Source organism: Hevea brasiliensis, chromosome 7 (assembly GCF_030052815.1).
Source record: "Hevea brasiliensis isolate MT/VB/25A 57/8 chromosome 7, ASM3005281v1, whole genome shotgun sequence".
Taxonomy (NCBI): Eukaryota; Viridiplantae; Streptophyta; class Magnoliopsida; order Malpighiales; family Euphorbiaceae; genus Hevea; species Hevea brasiliensis.
The window spans coordinates 94,911,757-94,935,570 of NC_079499.1; the positions used below are offsets into that span (position 1 = coordinate 94,911,757).

A 23,814-nucleotide genomic window follows, 5' to 3' on the forward strand; every position below is an offset into this window, starting at 1 on the left:
GCCCAGGAGGGGCCATGTGATGTGATTGAGTTGTGGATGTAAGATTTGTGGATATAGAAGTGTATTTTGAACCATTTTGCAGGTTGGGTAGGTCCTAGGTATAGGAGAGACTCTGCTGAATTTTCGGCACGACTTAGAGTGTCTTTGATCTTTTCTAAGTTTTTATCGAGTCAAATATATTAAATAATTGCTATGAAATTGTCAGGTGAGCCGAGACAGTCTTCCTCCTCCGCCCAGCAGCCGCATTGACCTCGGTTAAATCTGTGAGTAAAATATTAATTTTAATTATAATTTCGATATTATTATATGTTTAAGCATGCTCATGCATTACTTATAAATATATATCTAGGTAGTTAAATACTAGGCATGTTATATATTGCATTTTAAATTGATGAAGTGTTATGGGTGTTGGTTGTGGTAATTTGGAGCAATGTGTGTACGTTAGCGTGCGTGTGGTATGGTATTGGATATGGACAGGACGGATAGACACGGTTTGAGAGACACTCACTGGGACCCGGTTCTTTATGGATAAGTCAGGGTAGACACGGCTTGAGAGATACTCGCTGGGACCCCGCTTTTGGTTTATTAAGCGAAAGTCCGGCTTGAGAAACACTCGCTGGCAGAGGTTGGATTAAGAAGGCTATATAGGGGATCAACTCCCATATATATATTGCTTGACAGTGTTGGGTGTGTGAGTGCTCCAAATTTTCCTTTTTGCTGTTATGATAATGAGTTGTATGAAAATTATGACGATGTTGCATTCACTCCACAAGGTGCATTAGCTTTAGATAGCTATAGAGATTATGGTTAAAATTGGTATTTTACTCTCTGAGTTGAACGCTCACTCCTGTTCATCTATTTTTTCAGGCTACAGGAGGATTATTTATTGTGGCTAACCTACTCTTCTTCTTTGTAGATCCATTAATAGTATTTAATGTATTTTATATAATTGAATTAAATTTTAGACTCCGCATGTGTTAGAAGTACTTATTTTTATTTTGGGCCTGTATTATAAAAGTTATGTTGGACCTGTAAAATTATTAATTACATGCATGAAATGAGGGAGCTGAGCTCCCATTGGACTTTATGATATTATGAGTATATCGAGGGTGAGCTGAACTCCCCAATTTATTATATATTGTGTTTACAGGTCAGGCGAGTCAAAAACTCCCCGTTGAATGGTCCATATTATGGTTGGACTCTGTCTGATTGAATTCTTGAAATTAGGCCTAAATAGGCCTTAGGATTGGGTTGAGGAATAATTAGGCTTACTACGGGCCTCGGGGGCTTTAAGCTGGCCCAGGTCCTAGTGCCGGTCTGGCCCATAGGTTAGGTCGTGACAATGAACACATTATTAAAGGCTAATTATAACAAATTCAAATGTTTTTATGTAACTACAATTTAATTTAATTTTTCAATATTAATAATTTAGGTTTGATTTCTCTAATTTTTTTATGTAATTTTTTTAAGATTTAAAATTGATTTGGGGAAATATATTTCTATTAACATGGTACATCACAAGTTGGTCAAAAGTTGACTTTTTTTTTTAATTTTATTGAATTTTTCTGAAAACTTGGAAGTTAGTGGAAAATCCTACCATTTCTTGAAAAATTACAAAATTCAGCCTCATACATTTTCACAAATTTCAATTTATTTTTATGTGGATTAAAAGATTTGGAGGGAGTGTATTCCTACTGAGATGGCGCTTCAGGTAACATGTCATCATGTAGTTAAAACTTAGGTTTTTAAATTCAGTCTGGTCGATAAAGGGTTAGAGATTTAAAGTTGAATCGGGTTAAATCGGTATAATATTAAATATATTATAAAATTATTATTTACTCTAAAAATATTAATAAAAATAATGTATTATTATAATTAGTAATTTGATATATTTTATAAATAGTGGCTAAAATAAATTTACTTCAAATTTAATGCGAAATAAATGTTTAAAAATAATTTAAATTTTTTATATTTAATATTTAATGAAATAACATGAAGGATGTATCCATATATTTTTGAGCGAGTAAATTAGCAAATTCAATATGTAGTTGGAGTGGTTTCATGTGTCTAGTTGTAAATGAGGGATCCTGGGTTTTGACTTCACTTATCGATTTAAAGCTGGTCGGGTTCACTAGTTTATCTGATTAGTTGGCTGGTTCAATTTGGTTCAAGGTGAATTGTACAAAATTAAGATTTTTAAGAGAATCGAATTGAATCAATGGCCGATTCTTGATTAATCTGACCCGTTCCAATTGATTGGTCCGGTCCAATTGTAATAACAATGGTGAATACACACTTACTCGAATTAATTTTGAATATTAAATAACATTATATCAATTGATTAAATTGCAATTATACACAAACATTTAGCTTTTTTTTTTAATATAATTAGGCCAATTATTAAGGAATCTATTCATACTTTCATAGTGCTTCTGACAACTTTGTTCCAATCCAACAGGGAATAGAAAAGACTTCCTTAGGATGATGGTGACATTAACGTGCCTGGTATGGCATCTCAGCTATAATAGTTATTGCTTGAAATGTTACCTAAGCATCGAAAGAACCGTACTTAATTTGATGGCCTTCCCAAATTCCAACTTTCCAAGTCTTCCATTATACGTTTTCCCTTTTCTTCTTTTTCTGGCCTCTCCATTTTCATTAGAAGTTGCTGCTAAATACAAGCAGTTGTTGTAACATGGATCTCCCTGGAAAGGGGAAGTATTGCACAATTACAATTGTAGAGTCAATAAATTCCATTGCTCAATTTTTTATTGTTTAGTCAAAACCCATTACTACTAAATTATAGTGAGGCAATAAGGATTCAGACTTTGTTGAAGCAATGCTTGCATAGTAAACATTACTGGTACAAAAATGATAAACACAACTCTATTTGCTAATTCACCAGTCTAGTTATGATTGTACATCATGTACAATTATTTGCATCTACCTCTTTCCAAGCCTCACAAATCTGGAAGGGCTAAACTTAGAAAGATCAACAATACTACATTTTCCATCTACCACAAGCTCAGCCATTGCTGCCCCAGTAGCAGGACCATTTAAAATACCCCAACAGCTATGTCCAGTGGCCACATAACAGCCCAGTACGCCAGGAATCTCCCCTATTACAGGAATACCATCATCGGTGCAGGGCAAGAAGCATGCTTGCTCTGCCTTGACTCGTGCCTCCCCTTCTGCTAAATGGCTAGAAACAGTCGTGGCCACCCTCTTCAGGACTCGTATCGACTCTGGGTCACCCACTATCTCCTCTGGATCGTCTGGAACTTCCACCTCCGATGACATTCCACACAAGTACACCTCCCCTAACAAATCCAATATCCAATCAACCACATGTCAGGCTTCAGATAGGGTGTAATCTATGGTTATTTAAAATTATTTTTATTAGAAAAAATAAAATGGTTTAATAAAATCTTAAAATATTTTTTTTATAAGAAAAATTAATTACAGAAAATTTATTAATTTAATAAAAAAATAAAATTTTATAATATTTTAAATTTTAATTTAAATAATATATATTAAATATGAAATAATAAATAAATATATCTTATTTAATTTTATTTATAATATATTTTAATATTATTAAAAATTATTATATATTTTTTATGTGAAAAAAATTTATTTTTTTATAATTAATTATTTAAAAAACATTATTTAAAAAAACATAAATAAAATGAACTGTTTTGCACTACCATAACAGATGTCCTTTTAACAGCATTTTAGAAATAAAACTTTCTTTACCTGTAGGACGAGGGTAGACTTCAGGGTTCATGGGCCTTCCTCCCTGAGCTGGATAATAGCTCAGAAACAGTGCATGGGGCGTTATAGCTCCAAGCTCTTTAGGCTCCAAAATTATACTGTGGGCCTTCAGACCATAAACTCTAAATAACGAACTCAGCATCTCAAATTTACCAGACCATGGCCCAAGAGTCAAAACCACAGCGTCCGAGTTTATAACTTGTCCCCCCTCCAGCACCACCGAGTCAACTCGTTCCCCCTCCACTCCTACTTTCTCCACTTTCCCTGTCACCACCTCAACACCATAGCTCTCCATTGCTTTCGATAGAAGGGTACGAGTAAATAACTGTGGGTGAACTTGGGCCGTTGTTTCGGGTGACCCAATTGTTCTTGGACCTCGGGCTGGCCCATTAATCCAGGAAGGAAGATTTTCATCCCTGGAGGTGGAGGTCTGCTTTTGGGCTTGCGACTCAGTGACGGTGAGACTGAGGGTATTGAGGGTGCGGTAGCCATAGGATTCGTAGCCGTTGAGCTCTTCGGCAAGCGAACGATGGAGATTAAAGCTGGCTCGGGCAAGAGAAGAGATGGGCCCACCGTCACACCAGTCTAGAGCGAGGAATCCTCCGGCCTTCCCGGACGCCGCGCATGCCACCGACGATTTCTCCACAAGCGTAACAGCGGCGCCCTTCTTGGATAAGAAGTAAGCTGTGCACACCCCGATGATGCCGCCACCACATACCACCACACGCTTTTGGTGCTCATCCATGGATGACAGTGGAGATGAGTAGCATCGGATGGAAGAAATCCTGGGTATTGTTCTAGAGTTTCTACTTTGATGGGGAAATAATAGAGAAAGGAGAACTGTTGGTGGGGATGGTATCGTCACTGCCATATCCGGCTTAGTTTGGTGCACTTTTGTATTGAATTCTCACAATTAGCTGACACGTGTACGACAAAAATGTTGCATTTAGTTTTGAGAAGTAGGTTCTTGAAATCAAGAATCTCAATTCTCAACCCAGTTTAGATAATTTTGGGCCGAACCTTATTTTGCTTTTCTGGGCTTGAAATATAACCCAGTTTCGGCCCATCTGCTTATTTTGCTTTTGTGGGCTGGAAATATAATCCCATTAAGGCCCATCTGTAATTCATTAATCAAATTCCATTAGATTGTAATTCATTTTCGCAAGAGAAGAGACGGTAACAGGGATAAATAAATAGCGGAGCTACACTAGGAAAAATAAAAGTGAAGATGGATTCAATATAATTAATAGTTTGAATTTTTTTTGTTTTCATTATATGCACTAAGCTAATCGAAGCATATTTGACTATGCTATTATATAATATCAAAAATAAAATTGATGTAATTAAATTGTCGTAATGTAACTAATTATAAAAATGAATATAATCAGAATTATTTATTTTAATTTTTTTGTTATTTATTATCAATACTATCACTGCCATCATTATTCAGTCATTATTGCAAATATCACCGTTACTCCTATTCTGTCACCATCGCCGCCACAATAACCACTATCATTTTGTTGTCACCATCACTATTACTATCATTTAACCACTGTTATCGCCATTAAGTTATATCATCACCTAATCACTATTACCAACACTGTCTCACCTTGGCACCACTATTACCTCTGTCCTATTATCATCATTGTTATCATAATCATTTGACCATCATCATCACCACTTAGTTATTGTCACTTTTACCATCATCTAACCACTACTACCACCACTACCTCATCTTATCGCCACTTTCACTGCCATCTAACTATCGTTATTATTGCTATCATCCTATTGCTACTTAACTATTAATCACTGCTGTCATTACCATTTATTATTAATAATATAAATAAATTAAATATTAAAATAAAAATTATCATTACATTACACTATTTATATTTTTATTTTATAATTAAATAAAAAAATATAATAATAATTATATTATAATTTTAATTATATTATATAATTAATTATATTGTATTAAATTATATCAAACATAACATAAATTCTCGGATAATCAAAGCATAAGTCGGGACACTTTAAAAATAAATTTTCCTTTATTTAGTTAAGATTATATTTAGAGTAAGTGAAGTCTATTGTATTTTATTAATTATGTCTAATCTATAAGACAAGGATATTTCTTCCTGTGTTATTTATATTGATTTAAATTTGGTAAATAAAATTATAATTTTTTTTTTTTTTTAAAAAAAAAAAGGCATTGATTTAACCCCATTTTAGCACACACCCACAGTTGGATGTCGTAGTCACACTGGGATAATCTATTTCACAAAGTGGGATATGATCTGTCTGCAAAATGATCTCATAACATCACTTCTTTTACTGGTTGAAAATAAATAAATAAATAAATAAAGATTTGATTTTGGTGATCAAGTTGCTTGAGACAGAAAATTATTGTCGTGATTAGTTAGGAGGCGTCCCCTAGGGCGAGGGCTCGCCTATTGGCACTAAGGCGACAAGAATTGCTCAACCAATTACTTCTATCCATTCAAGTGTTAGGTAAATTATTATTGCTTTTTGTCACCAATTGCCTTTCAGTAGTGCTACACAATTCAACTACTTGATGGCTACACTATTCTCTTTTCTTCTTTCTTAATTATCAAACCTTTGCTTTCATCTACTCTTCTTAAAAATAATAATAATAATAAAAAAAAAAAAGACGGTGCTTAGAGATTAATCTTTCTTATATTAATTTGCCTTTTTTGTCTTATATGGTATTAGCAAGTTTTAATTACCCTTCATTTTATAAGATAAAAAGATTATTAAAATATTTACTCAATCTTATTTGGTTTAATAATTAGAAATATATTACTTATCAAATATATTTAAATACGATGAATTTTAACTCTTTATTTAAAAATAATAAAAAAAAATTGGTGCCTAATCCATCATAACGATAATAATAATATAATTTAATTCAAGATTGAGCATAAATCAGTTATAATAAAAAAAATAATTAAAATGTTCTAATTTGATTTTTTTAAATTTAATTTTTTAATTCAAACAATTTAGTTTGATTAACATTATATAAAAAGTTTGATTTTCAGTTAGATTATTTCAATAAAAAAAAAATTTTGAATTGGTCAATTTGTTTAATTTATGGGTTTTCTGTTCAGCTCAATCCCAAGCACCCAGCATCTAGCTCTAGCTCACTGCATTCACTGGTCCAATTATTTTCATTGATGTTGCATTTAAATAATATATTTTACAAATTACATCTCATCTCAAATCCCTAATTCCCCAATTCGCAGCACAATGAACTCCTAATTAATTGGAGTCACAATCTCAAGCAATCGAGATAAGTAAAAGATGGGGCAATGTTATGAGGTATCAGCCCATGACATAGGAAAATCAAGAAAGGAGATTTTATGATTGTGGTCGATTTCAACATCCAGATAGGTATAATTTTTTAATGGGAAAATGAGAAAATTGTAAAAATTATAAGGGGTTATTATGCAGAAAATGGGGTCTATTGTCCAAAGTATAATAATGTGAAGATAAAATTGATGAATTGCATGCAAGTTAGGCAAAATTATTGTATGAAATAAATAACATTAAATTAGAGGGTGCATTACAGTCATGTAACTCTGAAGAAAGTAAAAACACCACAACAGATTTCTAATGCAAATGTCAAAATTAACAAATTAAATTGACTAGAATCAAAAATTTTAATTTAATTCAATTCAATTATGAATTTAACTTTGATTTAGTTCCTTTTTTATTTTTTACTTTAATTATTTAATTTCACAAATAGAAATTAAGGATGACAATAGATAAAGTATTTACGAAAATTATTCTACTTAAATCTGAACCCATTAATATTAACACTATTCGTATTCATCTTGATTTCAATTAAAATATATTCTTAATTACTTGAATCCGTCTCAAAACAAATTATTATTATCAAGATAATATCAGAACTAGTTTAATTATATATTTTTAATTAATATCCTACGTAATTTTTTTACATATTTAAAAATTTAATAATTTTATAAATATTTAATTATATTGATTTAAAATATAATATGTATAAAATATATAAATATTATAATTAAAAACATATTTTATATTTAATTAATTATTTATATTAATAAGTATTTAATATATAAAATTCACACCCAATATTGATATTATTTTTTAAAATTAAACTCATCTTAAATTCATTTTATTAAAATTTAATTAAGTATTCGCAAATAGCAGACCCGTTACCTTCCTTAGTAGAAAGGCAGGCTGGAAGCAGAGTGGTGGCGATTCTTCCATGGTCAGAATCCTGCAACACAAAAACTGTTGGAGTAATTTGTACAGCAAGCTAACAGTTAGCCCAATTAATAGTTGGAAGCCACAATTCCCATTTCCCAATTTCCAATTTGGATTGCCACAACCGTGTATATATATATATATATATAGAAAGAAAGAAAGAAAGAAAGGAAACGACTACTTTTAGTTGAAACTCAAGTTGAATCAAGTTTCTTCTTTTATAAAATGATTTTATACACAAATTTTTCCTTGAGGTGAGACCCAGTTGTCCATAGTTTAAATTAAAACAATGGGCACCAACAAGAGTAATTTGATGCTTCTTCTCTTTTCCATTTAAATAGTAGACAACAGAGAAAAATCAACTCAAAGTAAGTTCCAACTTGCAAGAATCCAACACTAATTGCTCCTTGTTTTACTCGTACTAATGGTAAACTATGCGCTTAGACTAGGTCAATCACTTCACAAACAAAATCCCTACAACTACATCATCAAAATCCAAAACTCAATTCATCATATTTCAAATTATAATTTTATAGATGTCACAGGTTATGCTAACATGACTCTGATATTATATTAACATAAAAAAATTATTATATATATTCACTTGTATATTCTGTATAATTAAATCAGCTATTTATACAGTGAAAAAGAGACAAGAAAGAAAAATATGTATAATAATATTCTATCATAATCAGGCTTATAATCTTATCATTATAACCCTAATATGACGCCATAAATTAGGCCAACAAACTTTTACAATAATCGACCCTAACAAGATGCCACAAATTATGCTAACAAGACCAAACCTACGTTCCTATTAATCGAGGGTATATTTGTTTATTTTTCTAATTTTTTGCTTTTTAAAAACCTTTTTTTATAAATATCAAGCGTCTCACATTTAAAATTTATAAAAAATGTAAAGAGCTTATAAAAGTAAAAGGTCATTTAACTAATTTGTTAATATTAATATTTTAACAATTATTAATCCAAGTTCAAGTAAATTCATATCGTTCACTTCCACTCATTTAATTTAAATTTATGATAATAAATATTAATTTTTATGTAATTATAGAATAAATAAAAATACTAATTTTTTATGCATTAAGAAATAAATTTAGAAATAATAATAATTATTATTATTATTATTGAAAATTTTTTATATAAAATATTTTACATGAAATTATTATTTTATTATATAGTTTCTCGGAGGAATGGGCACATTCTCACTCCATATGTGTGTGTATACATATATTTGGAAATTTGAAGCAGAACAAAGCATTTGGTCTATCTTTAAAGGAATGGGCACATTCCCATCAAAATGTCCAGTGGGGATTAGGATATCATTTATCGTCATTTACAACTGCTTTCAAAGGGTATTTTTTGGATTACCTTAGTACTAATTTTAAATTGATTTGCCCAATTGAGCTTTCAAGCTAACGGAAAATGACCTCTGAACCAACCACAGGACAATGGGCTCCACACCTACTTTGACAAAAACCAAACTCATTGGTTGCTATTGTCATGGAGATGCACTCTAAATTCTAGAAAATTGGTCGGGTAAATGGATTGAGGTAAGAGCTTGTATCGAGTGAAATAAGCTTAATCAAATTAGGATTAATTATTATCAAAATTAATTAATTGGTTGACCTTTCATTTTTATAAGCTCGTTAAAATTTTTATTTTCTAACGTGAGACTCTTTAACACATTCCTCCACACGTAAATTCTGAAAGGATTTTGTTTTCTTCTTTCATCTCTTTTTTAACATTTGTATTTGCCTTTGGGCAATCATTAATTAGCATGCTCAACTTTGTTAGGCCATTGCATGAGCTGTTTTGTAGTTTCATATCCACTAATTAAAGCCAGTTCATGAAAATGACATGTCCACTACCCTTTTGCTGTTTCAGTTTTTGTCTTTAATGGTCCATCATGAATCCGTTGTACCCTTATGGAGCTCCCAATTTCCCTTGTGTTTCTTCTTGTTTGGAACCATTAATTCCTTCATCTCTCCATAATTGATTAGTAGTTATTATTTTATTAAACCTAATGCTTATACTTTATTGGTTTATCATTTCATGTAAATTATACTACATCTCATGACTAATCTATTATGATTAATGATTGATTAGTATTTCATTGCTAATCAATTTTATTAGAGATGAAATTTTGATACATCATTAAATCAATTGCTAAAATTCATATTGTTTAAAATGTTTGAAGGAAAAAAAATAAAAAAGGTATAAATTTGACAAAGTGAAGTGATCCTTAATGTAGTTATTATCTTATATTTAATCATAAGATTGGCTATACTTGTATATTATATTAATCATCCACTTAACGAATCAAAAGCTTCAAATAACAATCTTGATAAAGAAAGCAGAAAAAGAATGACTGCGCCGACAATTCTTTTTGAGTGGATTTAGAAGCATGCTTTATGTTTTGAAGAATAATCAAATTAAATATTAAATCGGAAAAAAAAATTAATCTCATTCCTCAATGTTATGCAAAGCTTGCCATACAACTATTTTTCATTAATCTAAAGTTTTAAAAAATATATATTTTTAAAATTATTTCTATATTTTTTTAACGTTTAGAGCATTTAGAAAATAAATCAATAAACGATATTTTTTTAATTAAAGAAAAAATTAAGTTAATTTTAAAAAAATAAAGCTATTTTTTAAATTTTAATAATTTATTAAAATGTGAAAATATTTAAACATATATATATAAATATATATCATTAATTTAATATTATAATTAAATAATAAAAATATTTTTAAAGAAATTATATTCTTTAAAAAATATTTTTAATATATAAAATCTTAAAAAAAAAATTTCAATGCAAAGTGCTTGGACTTCTACTAGTCCTCTTCTAGAAGGAAAAAAAAAAGCTATTGGGATTTATTAGAAAAAGAAATTTTGTAATGTAAACAATGTATTTTTTTTATTTTACTTTAAAAATTAAGATTTTATTTGGTTCAAAATTTTTACATTTTATCAGAAAGTATTTTTTTTTTTTGACAAATAAGTTATTTTCTAGAAGTGAAAAAATTTGCTTCTTTAATTTTTTAAAAATTTGAAATAAAATGCTAATAAAATGAAACAGATTTTAACACTTACTGAAACTTAAAGTACTTCTGCCAAGTTATTCCAACTAAATAAGCTTAAATTAATAAAATAAAATTAATTTCATTTAACAATTAAATTAACTCTTAATTTAAAAAAAAATACTATTGGTTAATTTCAAATTAGGGCATGGTGCATTTAAGAACCTTGATTAGACTATCATATCAAAGATACTGCAAACTGTAAGACTTTAGGCATATCCAAAACATGAGATAAAATGGCTCAACTTTATGAAAAGTTGGTGGAGTGAATAATCAACCAAAATGTCCAATCACATTGGCTAGCTTTCTCATTGCATGAACTTGAGAAAAAATACCAAAATTGATCTAATTTACACAAATAAAAGTGATGGAATTAAAACTAATTAAAATAATCTAATTGATATCCTTTTATTTATAAAATGCTGAAATTAAACTGAAAAAATCTCTAATTTAAAGTTTTATTTGGTTGGAAGTAATTTAATAGAAGAAGTTTAAGTTCTCAATAATTGTGAATTGTTTAACTTCTCAGAAGTTGATGTGTTGCACTTTCTTTGAATATAGTAAGTAAATTCTATCGATGAGCGTGGTGATTTAGTAATAAGTCTTGAGAGTTGGAGACGTTCGACTCCAATTCGATTATTTGTATTGACATTAAAGACTAAAAATTATCTCTGTTTATAGTGAATAGGTGAATCAATCGTGGATAGTCAATTATTATGACTTTTTGAGGACCCACTATAATTTGGTGGCATATCTCCCCTATAGGGATTAATCATGGGCTAATGAAATCGTTTAACTACAGATCCTAACCTAGATGATAATGACCGTCATACTCAAAAAGTTTCTTTTTTCTAATTAACAAAAAAAAAGTTAATTCTCTTGTCCAACTTAAGGAACTTTAACTTCTGAAGATTTTAGTATACTAACTAAACATATTCAAATTATACTTTTTTTGAAAAATAACTTTCCTAGAAATATATTTCCTAATTTTTTTTGAAAAATAAATTTTTTTAAACTAAATAAGTCATAAATTTACATGGTGAAAATAAAAAAGAAAGTTACTTCATACTGTGTATTCTAATAATTGTACTTGGTCATTATAGCTTTATTAAATTAAAAAAAAAAAAGATGGAATTAAAAGCAAAATGGGAGTTGAAAATTTTTGATAAAACAAGAGGGTTGTGGTCCATGAATTCACATACTGGTTTGGATGGAATACACCTGTTAATTTGATAAGGACAGAATTCTTATGCAATCATAACCTTTTGTTGGTCCATGCAATTATTGTTGTCAGGCTAACCATCACAGGATATGCACCCTTCTCCTTCTGTCAGGCTACATCTTTTTCCCAATATTAGGTAGTGTTTTGGTGCTAAAGATATTTGCTGTGGCTGGAGAAGCTATATATGTAGGGTGGATTACAGGTTGATTTCTAAATATTATTATTATTATTATTATTATTATTATTATTATTATTATTATTATTAAATAGGCTTTTATATTTTTAAAAAATTATTAAAATTTTTTAAAATTTTAATTTTAGCCGGATCCACACGCCCACCCACCCAACTCCCAAGTTGTAAAGTTTTGCATATTTTATTTTTTGGGTGTTGATTGTTGACATAAAACAAAATGATATAAAAATAGAAAGTGAAAAAAGAAAAAATAGTGTTTATATATATAATATAAAGAGAAAGGAAAGTAGTATGTTCTGTACTATGCAAGTATATAAATTATAAAAAAATAAAATAAATATATAAAATATTAATATTTAAATAATTCACTCTTTTAAAATAAAATTATATTTAGCTACTACTTATACGTTAATAATAAATCATTAATTATAAATTTAAAATTTCTATCCATTAATTCAATTACGCTTAGAAGAATTATAACATAAAATTATTCATAATAAATATATTAGTTAATTCCTTTAATTATCCTCTAAGTATAATTTAATACATTTATTACTTTAAATACATTATGTGTTTTCAATTATATAGACAATAACCTCACTTATCAATAGACAATAATTAAATTCTATGCTATTTTCTCCATCTTAGACCAAAATATTTCTCCTTTTATGGGATTGTAATATGAAATGGACAAAAGTCCCTCTTCATGAGAAAAACCCACTCTCGTTAATAGATAAAAAATCACTCTTCTCAAAGAAATCTAAAAAAATCTTTTTACAATATTCATATTTATAGTGTTAATTTTTTTTATCATAATATAATTTAAAATCAAATTAAAATTCAGAATAACACTTAAATAACACTATAATAAAACTTTTACATAGTAAAACTCTCCTACTGAAATGGTAGAATCCCAATCAAAATATAACTCTATTTGTTACAGCCATATATCCCCATCCATGTGAGGTTTTATATACGACTTCTAATGAAATTTGATCAAAATAGGACTCTTTCTCATACTCTAAACAGTGGGAGTCTATGCGATGCCTACATAAGAGATTAAAGATTCCACAATCATGTATATTATTAACTGTATATTATTTTTTATAATCCGATTCTTATTTATTGTCGAATATCATTACAAACTTAAACATTAGAGAGATAATTTAGTCAATCGGCTATTGCTAATTTGTTTTACAAATCTATACCTATAAGAGAGATTTACAATCGCATCAATTAATAGAATAAAATATATTTTATATTTTTATGAAATTATGTTAGGAATCCTTTAAAGAATGGAGAATAGCAGCCCATGTCTCCTTCTTCTTCTTTTTTTTTTTAAGTAGCAGTAGTGAGTTGGGACGTGCATTCAAAATTATAATATTTTGTCATATATATTGTAGCATTCAACAAACCAGGGGAGATAAAAAGTCAATAAACCCCTCCATGTTGTGGACCTTTTTTTATTCTACAAAAATTTAGTTGGCATAATATTTTTTTTATTTAATTTAAATTGAAATTTAAATTCAATATTTTACAAATAACTCTAACATCACTTATATAAAACTTATTAATATCATTTATATATTATGTCAATTCTTTTTTTTTAATTGTTATTTAGCCTCTATATTTTAAAAAATACATTATTTAGTCCATGTATTTTTATTTCTTAAACTACTTAGTTCCTCTATCAAATTTTTTATTATTTATGTTATTCAAACTACTATTTAGTCTTTCTATTCTAAAAAAACTAATTAGTTAATTTATATATTTTGAAAAATACTACTATTTAATCTTTATATTTTAATGAAACTAATTAGTTGGTCCATATATTTTGAAAAATATATTATTAGATAAAAATAGAAATTATACTATATAAAGACTAAATTTGAATATATATATATATATATATATATATATATTAAATTTTCAATTCCTTAGAGATTATTTTTGTGTTTTTCTCTATTAAGAAATAAATTTCCTTGATTATTTATAAATTTAAAAAAATTATTTAACTTTTTGTATAGACAACATGTACCATTTTTATCAATAAATAAAAACAAAGAGAAAACGAGGGAAGAATGGTGCGACCGTAGAGGAGCAAAAATGTTGAGAAAGAAATAAGAGAATATAAGAAAGAAATAGGAAAAGATAAGGAAGGAATAAGGGAGAAAGAATTACGATAGTTTAGGTATAAAAATAATTGTGGGACTAAACAGTTAATTGAGTAAAATTATAAGGACTAACTAATGTATTTTTTCAAAATATAAGGACTAACTAATTAATTTCACTAAAATAGAGGGATAAAATAATAGTTTAACTAATGTTGACTAACGAAAAAATTGACCGAGAGACTAAATAACTAAATAATATATTTTTAAAATATAATAATTAAATAATTAATTTCATTAAAATATATAAACTAAATAATAATTTACTTTTTTTTTATTACAACATTTCAACACTAAACACTTGAAATTTTTATGAAGAATGCTATAAATTTGAATCCCAATAAGTAAAATAAGAATTCCATTGTTACATAATTCATCCAAGATAAAAATATTTGTTCATATTTTTCATGGTTGCTTCTAATCAATAAAACAAATAATTTGATTGCTATATTGCTTGTTGTTAGCCCAAACAGCAATGAAATAAAAATTTCATTCTTAATTAGCAACGGAATTTCTATTGTTAATTAGTAATAGATTACAACTCGTTAGCAACAGATTATTATCCATTGTTAATTTGACAAAGGACAACATTTTTATTACTAATTTAGCAACAAAATGTAACCTCTAGTTATTTAGCAATGGAATGTCAAAAAAAAAATTTAAAAATAAAATTTTGAATTAAATAATAAATTACCACTAAAAGTTACTGAAAAATAATATTTAAAAAATAAATTAGAAAAAATACAAATAAAAATTATCATAAATAAATTATATTTAAAATTACTTGAAAACAAGATTAAAAAAATTAGTGCTAAAAAATCAATTAGTATTAATCAATCAAAATTAGTACTTAAAAAATGATTAAAAAAATTATACTAAAAATTTAAAAAAAAAATAATTAGTAATAAAATACTAATAAAAAAGTACTATTAAGAATATTTATGAAAGTATTTTTTAAAAAATTTCTAGAAAATTATCATAAATGTATTATAGTAAAACATTACTGAAAAAGTAAATCACTAATAAAAATACGTTAGTAAAAAAAACTATTTTATGATAAATAAAAATATTAGAAATATTTTATTAATAAAAATAAATTACAAATAACATTATAATTTATTAATCAATGAAAGTTTTATCGACGAAACAAAATAAATAAGAAAAATTTAAGGAAGAAAATGAGAAAAAAGATGGAAGAAAGTGTGAAATGTGAAAAAAAAAATTGAAATGGGAGAAAATGAACGTTAAAAGGAAAAAAATTGGATAAAAAAAAGTGAAATAAGAAGATAAATAAAAAAAGAAAAATGATTGAAATAAGGAAAGAATGGTGCTGCTAATTTAAACACATAATTTATCAATGAATTAGCAGTGAATTTAAATTTTACTGCAAAAATGAAAAAAAAAAATCAAGCTTTTTCACCCATAAATTAGCAATAAATTTTAGTTGTTACCAATTGAAAAAAGTGGGGCTTTTTTTTATTGATATTTTAGCAGTGAAATTAAAATTCATTATTAATCTAAAAAGGTTATATATTTAGCTACTGATTTAATTTTCATTGCTAATCATAAAAAAAAGTTCAACAACAGAACCAAAATTTCATTGTTAAATTAGCAATAAATTGCAAAATCAATTGCTAATCTGAAAAAAAAAAAATTATAATTTAGTAAAATATTTTGATTTATTACATGCACTCTAATGAATATCTTATAACACAATAATGAAATACACTAATCAATACGTATTTTTAATAAATAAGAAATCAATTATTTGTGTCGTTTTAAATAATCTAAAGTGTGTTTTAGAAGATAAAGCTTAAGTTGTTCTTACATTTTTATTCATTACTTGTATGATACGTTTGGGTGAATATTATGCTAAGCAATTATTAAAGAAAATGACCACTCATGCTTTGGTCGCCACTGAATTTGCAGCCTTTTCTAATATATTCTTTCTATCATATGCCATGCAACAATTTTCCGGCCGGTATGGATGCATAATACTAAGTGCTGCCGGCAAGAGAATCATGGGAGAGAGACCAAAAACCCATTCATTCTATAAATTATTTTTAAATGCCACGTCATTGAATAACGACATGGGTTGGGGGCCCTCCAGGCCCCTGCGAATCTGATGTCGTGGCTTCGGGAACGGGAAATGAGTGAGAAATGGGGACGCGTGTGTCTGAGGTTGAACAATCAAATTGTTGTACTGACGTGGTTCCTGTAACTATTTAACACGTGGTTTCTCGTCTGCATTCAGCACAACTGTCATCTTTGTCCGTTAGTGGACGCTGTGCCTAAAAAGCTCATTTATCACGTGACCCAAAATGCCGTACTTAATAATTCACGCTAAAGTGGGACCGTATTTTGGACGGTGAAATTTGGGGAACGGTGAAAGTATATCACTTTCCTTACAACCGCTGTTCTCTTCTGCTGTGTTTGAATTGAAGTAAAATAAGGGTAATAGAAAATTTTGAAAAGAAAATAATTTTATTTTTTTATTTATTTATATTTAATTAAAGAAGAAAAGAAAGTTTTTTTAAAAAATAATAGTTAAATTTTATTTTTATTTTTTTAATTAAGAAAAAATAAAAAAATATTTAAAATTATAAAATATTATTATATTTTAAAGATTTTTTTTAATATCTAAAGATAATAATATAATTTTACTTAAAAAAAAATAAATTTTCTGTTAACATTTTCTCGCTTAATTTAAACATACAAGAAGAAAATTATTTTCTTCCCTAATTATTATATTTTTTATTTTTTTATTATTTTTTTCTTTCACCTAAATATACACGTCTTTTATTAAAAATTATTATTTAAAATATTTTTAATTAAAAAAAACAATCAGTCACGTGAGAAATGCATGACATTGACGTTGATAAATAGGCCGACAGAAGGAAATGTGTATGTGTTAATATACTTACCAAATACGCCCAAAATGAGATGATTTTTTGCATAAAATGTGATTGTTTCAGCAGAGGATACAACTCATACGTGTGGATGTGTGTGTAGTTCATTATAAAGTCTTCGCTGCACATGCAAATCTTGTTAGCCTTCCACAGCAAGAAATTAAAAGCACCGCTTTTATTAACTTAAAAAGGAAATTAAAGACGTTGTTGTTCTCATTCATACTGCTATTTGCCCTATCTCTCTTTCTAATCAAGAGTAAATTTTATTAAATTTTTAGGATTTAAAAAATTTAGCAGTAGTATGCAAAGCATGTGCAGGTTTACAAAGGGTGGTTGATTACAGGTATGGAGCAACAGGATGTACCCAATCCAGTTATCCGTACCAAATTGATTTGTGTGGAATTATTTTTATTATCCTCACATTTCCCCATAATGGTGTCTATAGAAAATGTTACAAATGCAGCACTATTTCATTTCATAATATATGACTTTGCCACCTTGTTATTTTATTTTTTCAGCATTAAATGTCCCTTTTCAATTGAGCAACCAGGGCGATTGGATTTCAATTTTATACACACTTTATCTTTTTCTTATCACAATCCAAATTAGCTTGGCACACACCATTCATGTGCTTTTCTTATATATAATATAAAGATAAAAAAATTTAGCTTTATATAAGTCACGATACTTTTTGATCAAATAATTATATTATTTCATGCATATAACTATTAAAGAGAGTTGTATCTCTTCATACAATTATATCTTTTGGCCAAATAGTTACATTATCTCGTGATATTTGATCCCCATGTGAAGAAATAATTAAGACTCAATAAATAGATTTAATTACATGGATTATAGCCCATATTCATACAAAATACTCTAGAATTTCTATCATATTTATTTCACTAATCAATTATGTAATCACATATATATTTATAATTATGAACTACATAAATAAATCACAATCTAAGTATACCTTAAATTGCAGAAAATTGATACTCCACTAATTGAAGAGTCTCTAATAATCTAAGAACCAAAAAGTCAAAACACTTGCACTCTTCACTCTTATAGCCACTATTTCCCTTTGGAAAATAGTTCGTATTCTACACAATTCTTTCTTGTAATTTTCTATAAAAAATTTATCGGTGGAATATGCTTTTTGGCCTTATATAGTTTTGCATTGCAACTTTTGGTTGTATTACAATTCTTGGTTATACTGCATGGAAGATAAGGCTACCTTTGACCGATAGTTATGTCCTTTAGTATAGTAATGCAACCCTTAAATCAAGTCATGTACTCATTGACTTTATATGATTTTGCATGGTTGCATTATGCAATTATATACTATTGGGTTTTGGTTCTTCTTTTTATTATTATAATATAATAAATATTCACGTGGATCTAGGTTGACCCATCATGGATCACCCGATTCATATTTTTAATACCATGGGTATCCCAAATTCCTTCGGGCTCTAATATCTAATGTAGTACAAGTATTTAATTCCTTGAAAAATAGGTGCTTTTGTTTAAAAAAGATCTTGATGAATAATTATTTAAAATTAAGCTTTATTTATTAATCGGTTTTTATAATTTAAAAAATTAGATTAATTACTTTATGATTTAAATGTGGGTCATATCCACTTACATTGCTTGCTATAACAATATTTGAACATAATATTAAATGTATAAGAGTTTTAGCACATATTATCACCTAAGTGCATCAAAGCGTATGCAAGAGTTTTTACATCATTGATGGGTGTGGGTGAAGAAATTAGTCTTGCACATTAGCACTCAAATGTGATGCAAAACAGGTAAGGTTTCCCTTGTCTTGATGGTTGAGTGTGGATAAATTAAGAAGTTAGTCTAAGAGAATAAGGTACACTTAGGTTGTTGGAAGATAGGAACACTAACCAAAATGTCAATGGAACTTTGTGGGTACTACAAAGGGGAAGAGTATTGACATAACTTGTTTTCAAGAAACCAAGTGGACAAAGAAAAAGACTAAAGAGATTGATAACACATTTTATAAGTTATAGCATTATAAGATTGAGAAGAATAGCAATAGAATAAAAATAATAGTACAATCATAACTCAAAGATATAGAATAATAAAAGTGAAAAGAATTGCGATAAAATTTTCTCTTTCAAATTGGCGTTTGGAAAGGAAATTATTTCCTCGCTAAAGCAGATCTTGAATTCTTTATAAATAGAATTTTGTAAAGAATTTTTCAAGTGAAATGAATGGCAGAAAATTCAGTGATTGCGAGACTGCCTATGACCGAGTACTGACTGCGAGATCGAGACTGCCAACACATTCAGAAACACAAAAATAATTCTTAAAAAAAAAAAAAAAACGCAAACACTCCTCCACTTTCACACAGGGTGAACGTTAGATTTAAATCGAATTTAAATTGAATTAAATTCGAATCAAATTAAAATGAGTGAAAAATTAAATCAAATTGAACAGCTCTATTTTGATTCAGTTGGGTTCAAATTTATCGATTTTGATTTTTGATTGATTTTTAATTTAAATTTAATTTTTAAATTATTTAGTCTGATTTTAATATTAATTTAAACCTAATAACCATTAATCAATAAAATTAAATAATTTATATATATAAAAATATATATAATTTATAAATTTATTATAAAAATAAATTAATTTAAAAATTAATAAATTTATTTAATTCAATTTAATTAATTTTCTTTTTTAAATTTTTATATTATAAAATTAAATTAAATTAAATTATATTAAAAATTAAAATAAATTATTAAATTATAATAATTTAATTCAATTCATTCGATTTGAAACGAAGGATACTCATATCTACTTTCACGCCTAACACAATTAGCTATTAGGTACGATGTACGAGTAACAGAAGCGGATACGGATCTCTATTCCCATATCTCCATTCAAATCTCCCAATACATTTTTTTTTCATTTTTTAAATCGAAGTATACCGTTTTTGTGTTCAGGAAGATCAAATGAAACTCCGTGAGCATGGGGACCTGTGCACTAAATTAATACTATATTCTTTGGGATTAAAAACTCACCGGCTCCGTACAGGTTATCCCGTCAAAAATAATCGCAGAAAGAGACTGTAGACCGCCAGCTGTCGGTGGGCAGGTGTGAACAACTCGGCCGTTAGATCATGAAGGAGATGGTGGTGGTAGTGACTGGTGGCAGGTTCACAGGCTGGCCTTGACAGGAAATTTCAGTAATGATTCTCCTTCCTATTTGGCGATCAATTTTGTCGTTTTGTGCCAGCTCAGCAGTTCCGTGCGGCCGCTCTTTTTTTATTTTTTATTTAAAAAAAAAAAGAGAATATATATATATGGGGAAAATCCCATATGAAAATGGGGTACAGGCTGGCATCCTCAGTCAAAGTTCAGAGTCCATAAAAACCTTACCCAACCGTTACCATCTTTATCCAAAGATATTATTAAAGATTTCTGCCCTAAATTTTATCCTCATATAATTATAGTTGTCAGCCTTCTGTTTGTCTCTATAACTTCCAAAACAGTATGTGACAATTATGGAAATTTCATCTCTCTTCTCATACTACCTTCTTTTCCTACGCCTCCTTACAGAGCGTATTCGTCACTCTCCTCATTATTTATCATATCATTAATATTTTTTTAGTTTAGTTTTTGTTGAATTAAATTTTAATTATTAGCTAATGCATTATTGATAAATATTTTATTATCAATTAATTTTAATTTAAAAATAATTTTAATATTATTAAATTAAAATTAATTATTAAAAAATAGCCTATTTATAATTAAAGAGGTTAACAGATCGAGTTTTTACATGTATCTTATCTGATCCACCACTAATAAGAATGGTTTGTATGTTATATAATTAGATTTAGGACGAATTTGAGTTTAAAAAATAATATGTATAGTGAGTTTGAATCTTGTATATTAAGTATTCTTCACCTTAACTCATTTACATAAATAATTAATTAAATATAATATATATATATATATATATTTATAATAATATTTATAAATTTTTATATATTTATTTTATATAAAATAAAATTTAAATATTTTATAAAATTAATAAAATTTTAAAATATAAATTATTAATTAAAATAATTTTTTATATAAAATATTAATTAAAATATATAAAATTAAATGAATTTAAAATTTTTTAAATAATAATAATTAAATTTAAAAATAATTTAAATAATTAAAAATGAATTTTAAATAAATTTAAATTTTAATAATATTAATTAAATTTAAATTTAAATAAAATAATTCTTACAGATATTTTAACCGTCTTCTTTTCTATTTACGGCCGCGCCTATCAAATTTGAGAGAAAAGAGGACGCTCCAAACCAAAAATCACCGTTTAATAATGATTGCATATTTTCAAAAATCCAAATACAAAAGAAAAGAGAGTGGAGGAGACGCTCTCAACGTGCGCGGGAGAGAGAGATTTTAGTGCCCAAAAAAAGTCCACCGGAGCAAAAGCAAAGAAGAGATGTTAACGGAGAGTGACTTGTGTAAATCAGTGCTAACAGAACGAGACGCGTGTCCGTTGCCAGCTGTATCCCAAGCGCCCTCCTAAGCCAACCGCTTGGCTCGAAACATCGGTGCTCTATAACTCCTCTCCCCCAACTGACCGGCTCATCCGGTTCCCCACCTCCCTCCCTTATATATCCAGCTGTCTTATAAAAATCCCTAACACAACCCCCACCGTCCCTAGTCACCCTTCTCTCTCTCTCTCTCTCTCTCTCTCTATCTCTCTAGCAATTCGAAACCAGAAGAACAAACCAAACAAGAAGCCAAGCTTCCATTTTATGATTACTACTTTCTAAACTCTATGGCTGTTACTGGGAAGGATGTGGATCGGATCAAGGGACCATGGAGCCCCGAGGAAGACGAAGCGTTACAGAAGCTGGTCCAGAAGCACGGCCCTAGAAACTGGTCGTTGATTAGCAAATCTATTCCCGGTCGATCCGGTAAGTCTTGTCGCCTCCGCTGGTGCAACCAGCTCTCTCCTCAGGTTGAGCACCGCCCCTTCACTCCCGAGGAGGATGAGACTATAATCCGTGCCCACGCTCGCTTGGGCAACAAGTGGGCTACCATCGCCCGCCTTCTCAACGGCCGGACCGATAACGGTATTAAGAACCACTGGAACTCTACTCTGAAGCGGAAATGCTCGACGTCGATGGCGGACGACGGTACTTTTGGTAGTCGCGATGCGTATGATGGTAATTTGGGTGGTAACGGTCAGCCGTTAAAGAGATCGGTGAGTGCGGGTTCTGGTATGCCTGTGTCCACGGGGCTTTATATAAATCCAGGGAGCCCATCTGGATCTGACGTCAGCGATTCCAGTGTTCCTGTTTTGTCTTCTTCGCATGTGTACAGACCCGTGGCTAGAGCAGGCCCTGTTTTTCATCCGGTAGAAACGACGTCGTCTTCTAATAACAACGACCCGCGCACCTTGCTCAGCCTATCGCTTCCCGGTGCTGATTCCTGTGAGGTCTCCAACCGAGCGGCCGAGTCAACCACAGTTCGAGTGGCGGATTCTACTCCAGCAATAAATACAATCTCTTTGATGCCGCCGATGAATCAAGTTCCATCTCCTCTACCGGCACAGGCAGCCGAAGCTGCTGTAGTGGGTATGCAGCAGGGAGCAGCGAATGTTGGAGCAGAGTCTGGATTTGTTGGGTTCACTGCAGAGTTTATGGCAGTGATGCAGGAGATGATAAGAAGGGAGGTAAGGAATTACATGATGGAGCAGAGTGGGGGCGGGTCGGCCAGTGGTGGAGGTGTTGGTATGTGTTTTCAGGCAGTTGGTGGAGAAGGGTTTAGAAATGTGGTGATGAACCGAGTTGGGATTAGTAAGATTGAGTAGTGAGTAGCGAGTCAAATGAGTCTGTGAAATTGAACAGAGCAGAGAGTGGAGAGGAGAGAAAACTGAGCTTTCGTTTTTTCTCTTATGTTTAGGGAATAATTTTGGGCATTGTACAGAGGAAGAAAGAGATGGGTAAATGTGAAGAAGAAAAAAAAAAATTAATCAAGGAACGAAGAATGCTTTTTTAGCAGAAGAAAAGAAACGAAGAAAAATGGAACCTTTTACCCATTTCTGGCCTTTTGGTTATTATCAGGGAACTGAAACTTGAAAAAAAAAAAAAAGAAAAAGGAAAAAAACCTTGAA

The 23,814-nt window shown here is 29.2% G+C and overlaps 2 protein-coding genes across 2 annotated transcripts; one reads left to right on the forward strand and one right to left on the reverse strand.

Annotated features, from left to right (window-relative positions):
- Positions 1-2,827: 2,827 nt before the first annotated feature.
- On the reverse strand, positions 2,828-4,948 carry LOC110645750 (putative oxidoreductase TDA3). The gene is made up of 2 exons (XM_021798990.2): positions 3,757-4,948; positions 2,828-3,320 (listed from the first exon to the last, which is right to left on the reverse strand). The coding sequence occupies exons 1-2, from the start codon at positions 4,643-4,645 to the stop codon at positions 2,944-2,946; spliced, it is 1,266 nt and encodes a 421-aa protein (XP_021654682.2). The 5' UTR covers positions 4,646-4,948; the 3' UTR covers positions 2,828-2,943.
- A 17,391-nt stretch (positions 4,949-22,339) lies between these two features.
- LOC110645747 (transcription factor MYB44) lies at positions 22,340-23,739 on the forward strand. Its single transcript, XM_021798988.2, has one exon. The coding sequence runs from the start codon at positions 22,474-22,476 to the stop codon at positions 23,509-23,511; it is 1,038 nt and encodes a 345-aa protein (XP_021654680.2). The 5' UTR covers positions 22,340-22,473; the 3' UTR covers positions 23,512-23,739.
- Positions 23,740-23,814: the final 75 nt, after the last annotated feature.

Coding starts and splice junctions, on each gene's coding strand:
- LOC110645747 (XM_021798988.2), top strand. CDS start 22,474: ATGGCTGTTACTGGGAAGGATGTGGATCGGATCAAGGGACCATGGAGC.
- LOC110645750 (XM_021798990.2), bottom strand. CDS start 4,645: ATGGCAGTGACGATACCATCCCCACCAACAGTTCTCCTTTCTCTATTA. Junction 3,321..3,756: donor AGTCTACCCTCGTCCTACAG/GTAAAGAAAGTT, acceptor TGGATTTGTTAG/GGGAGGTGTACTTGTGTGGA.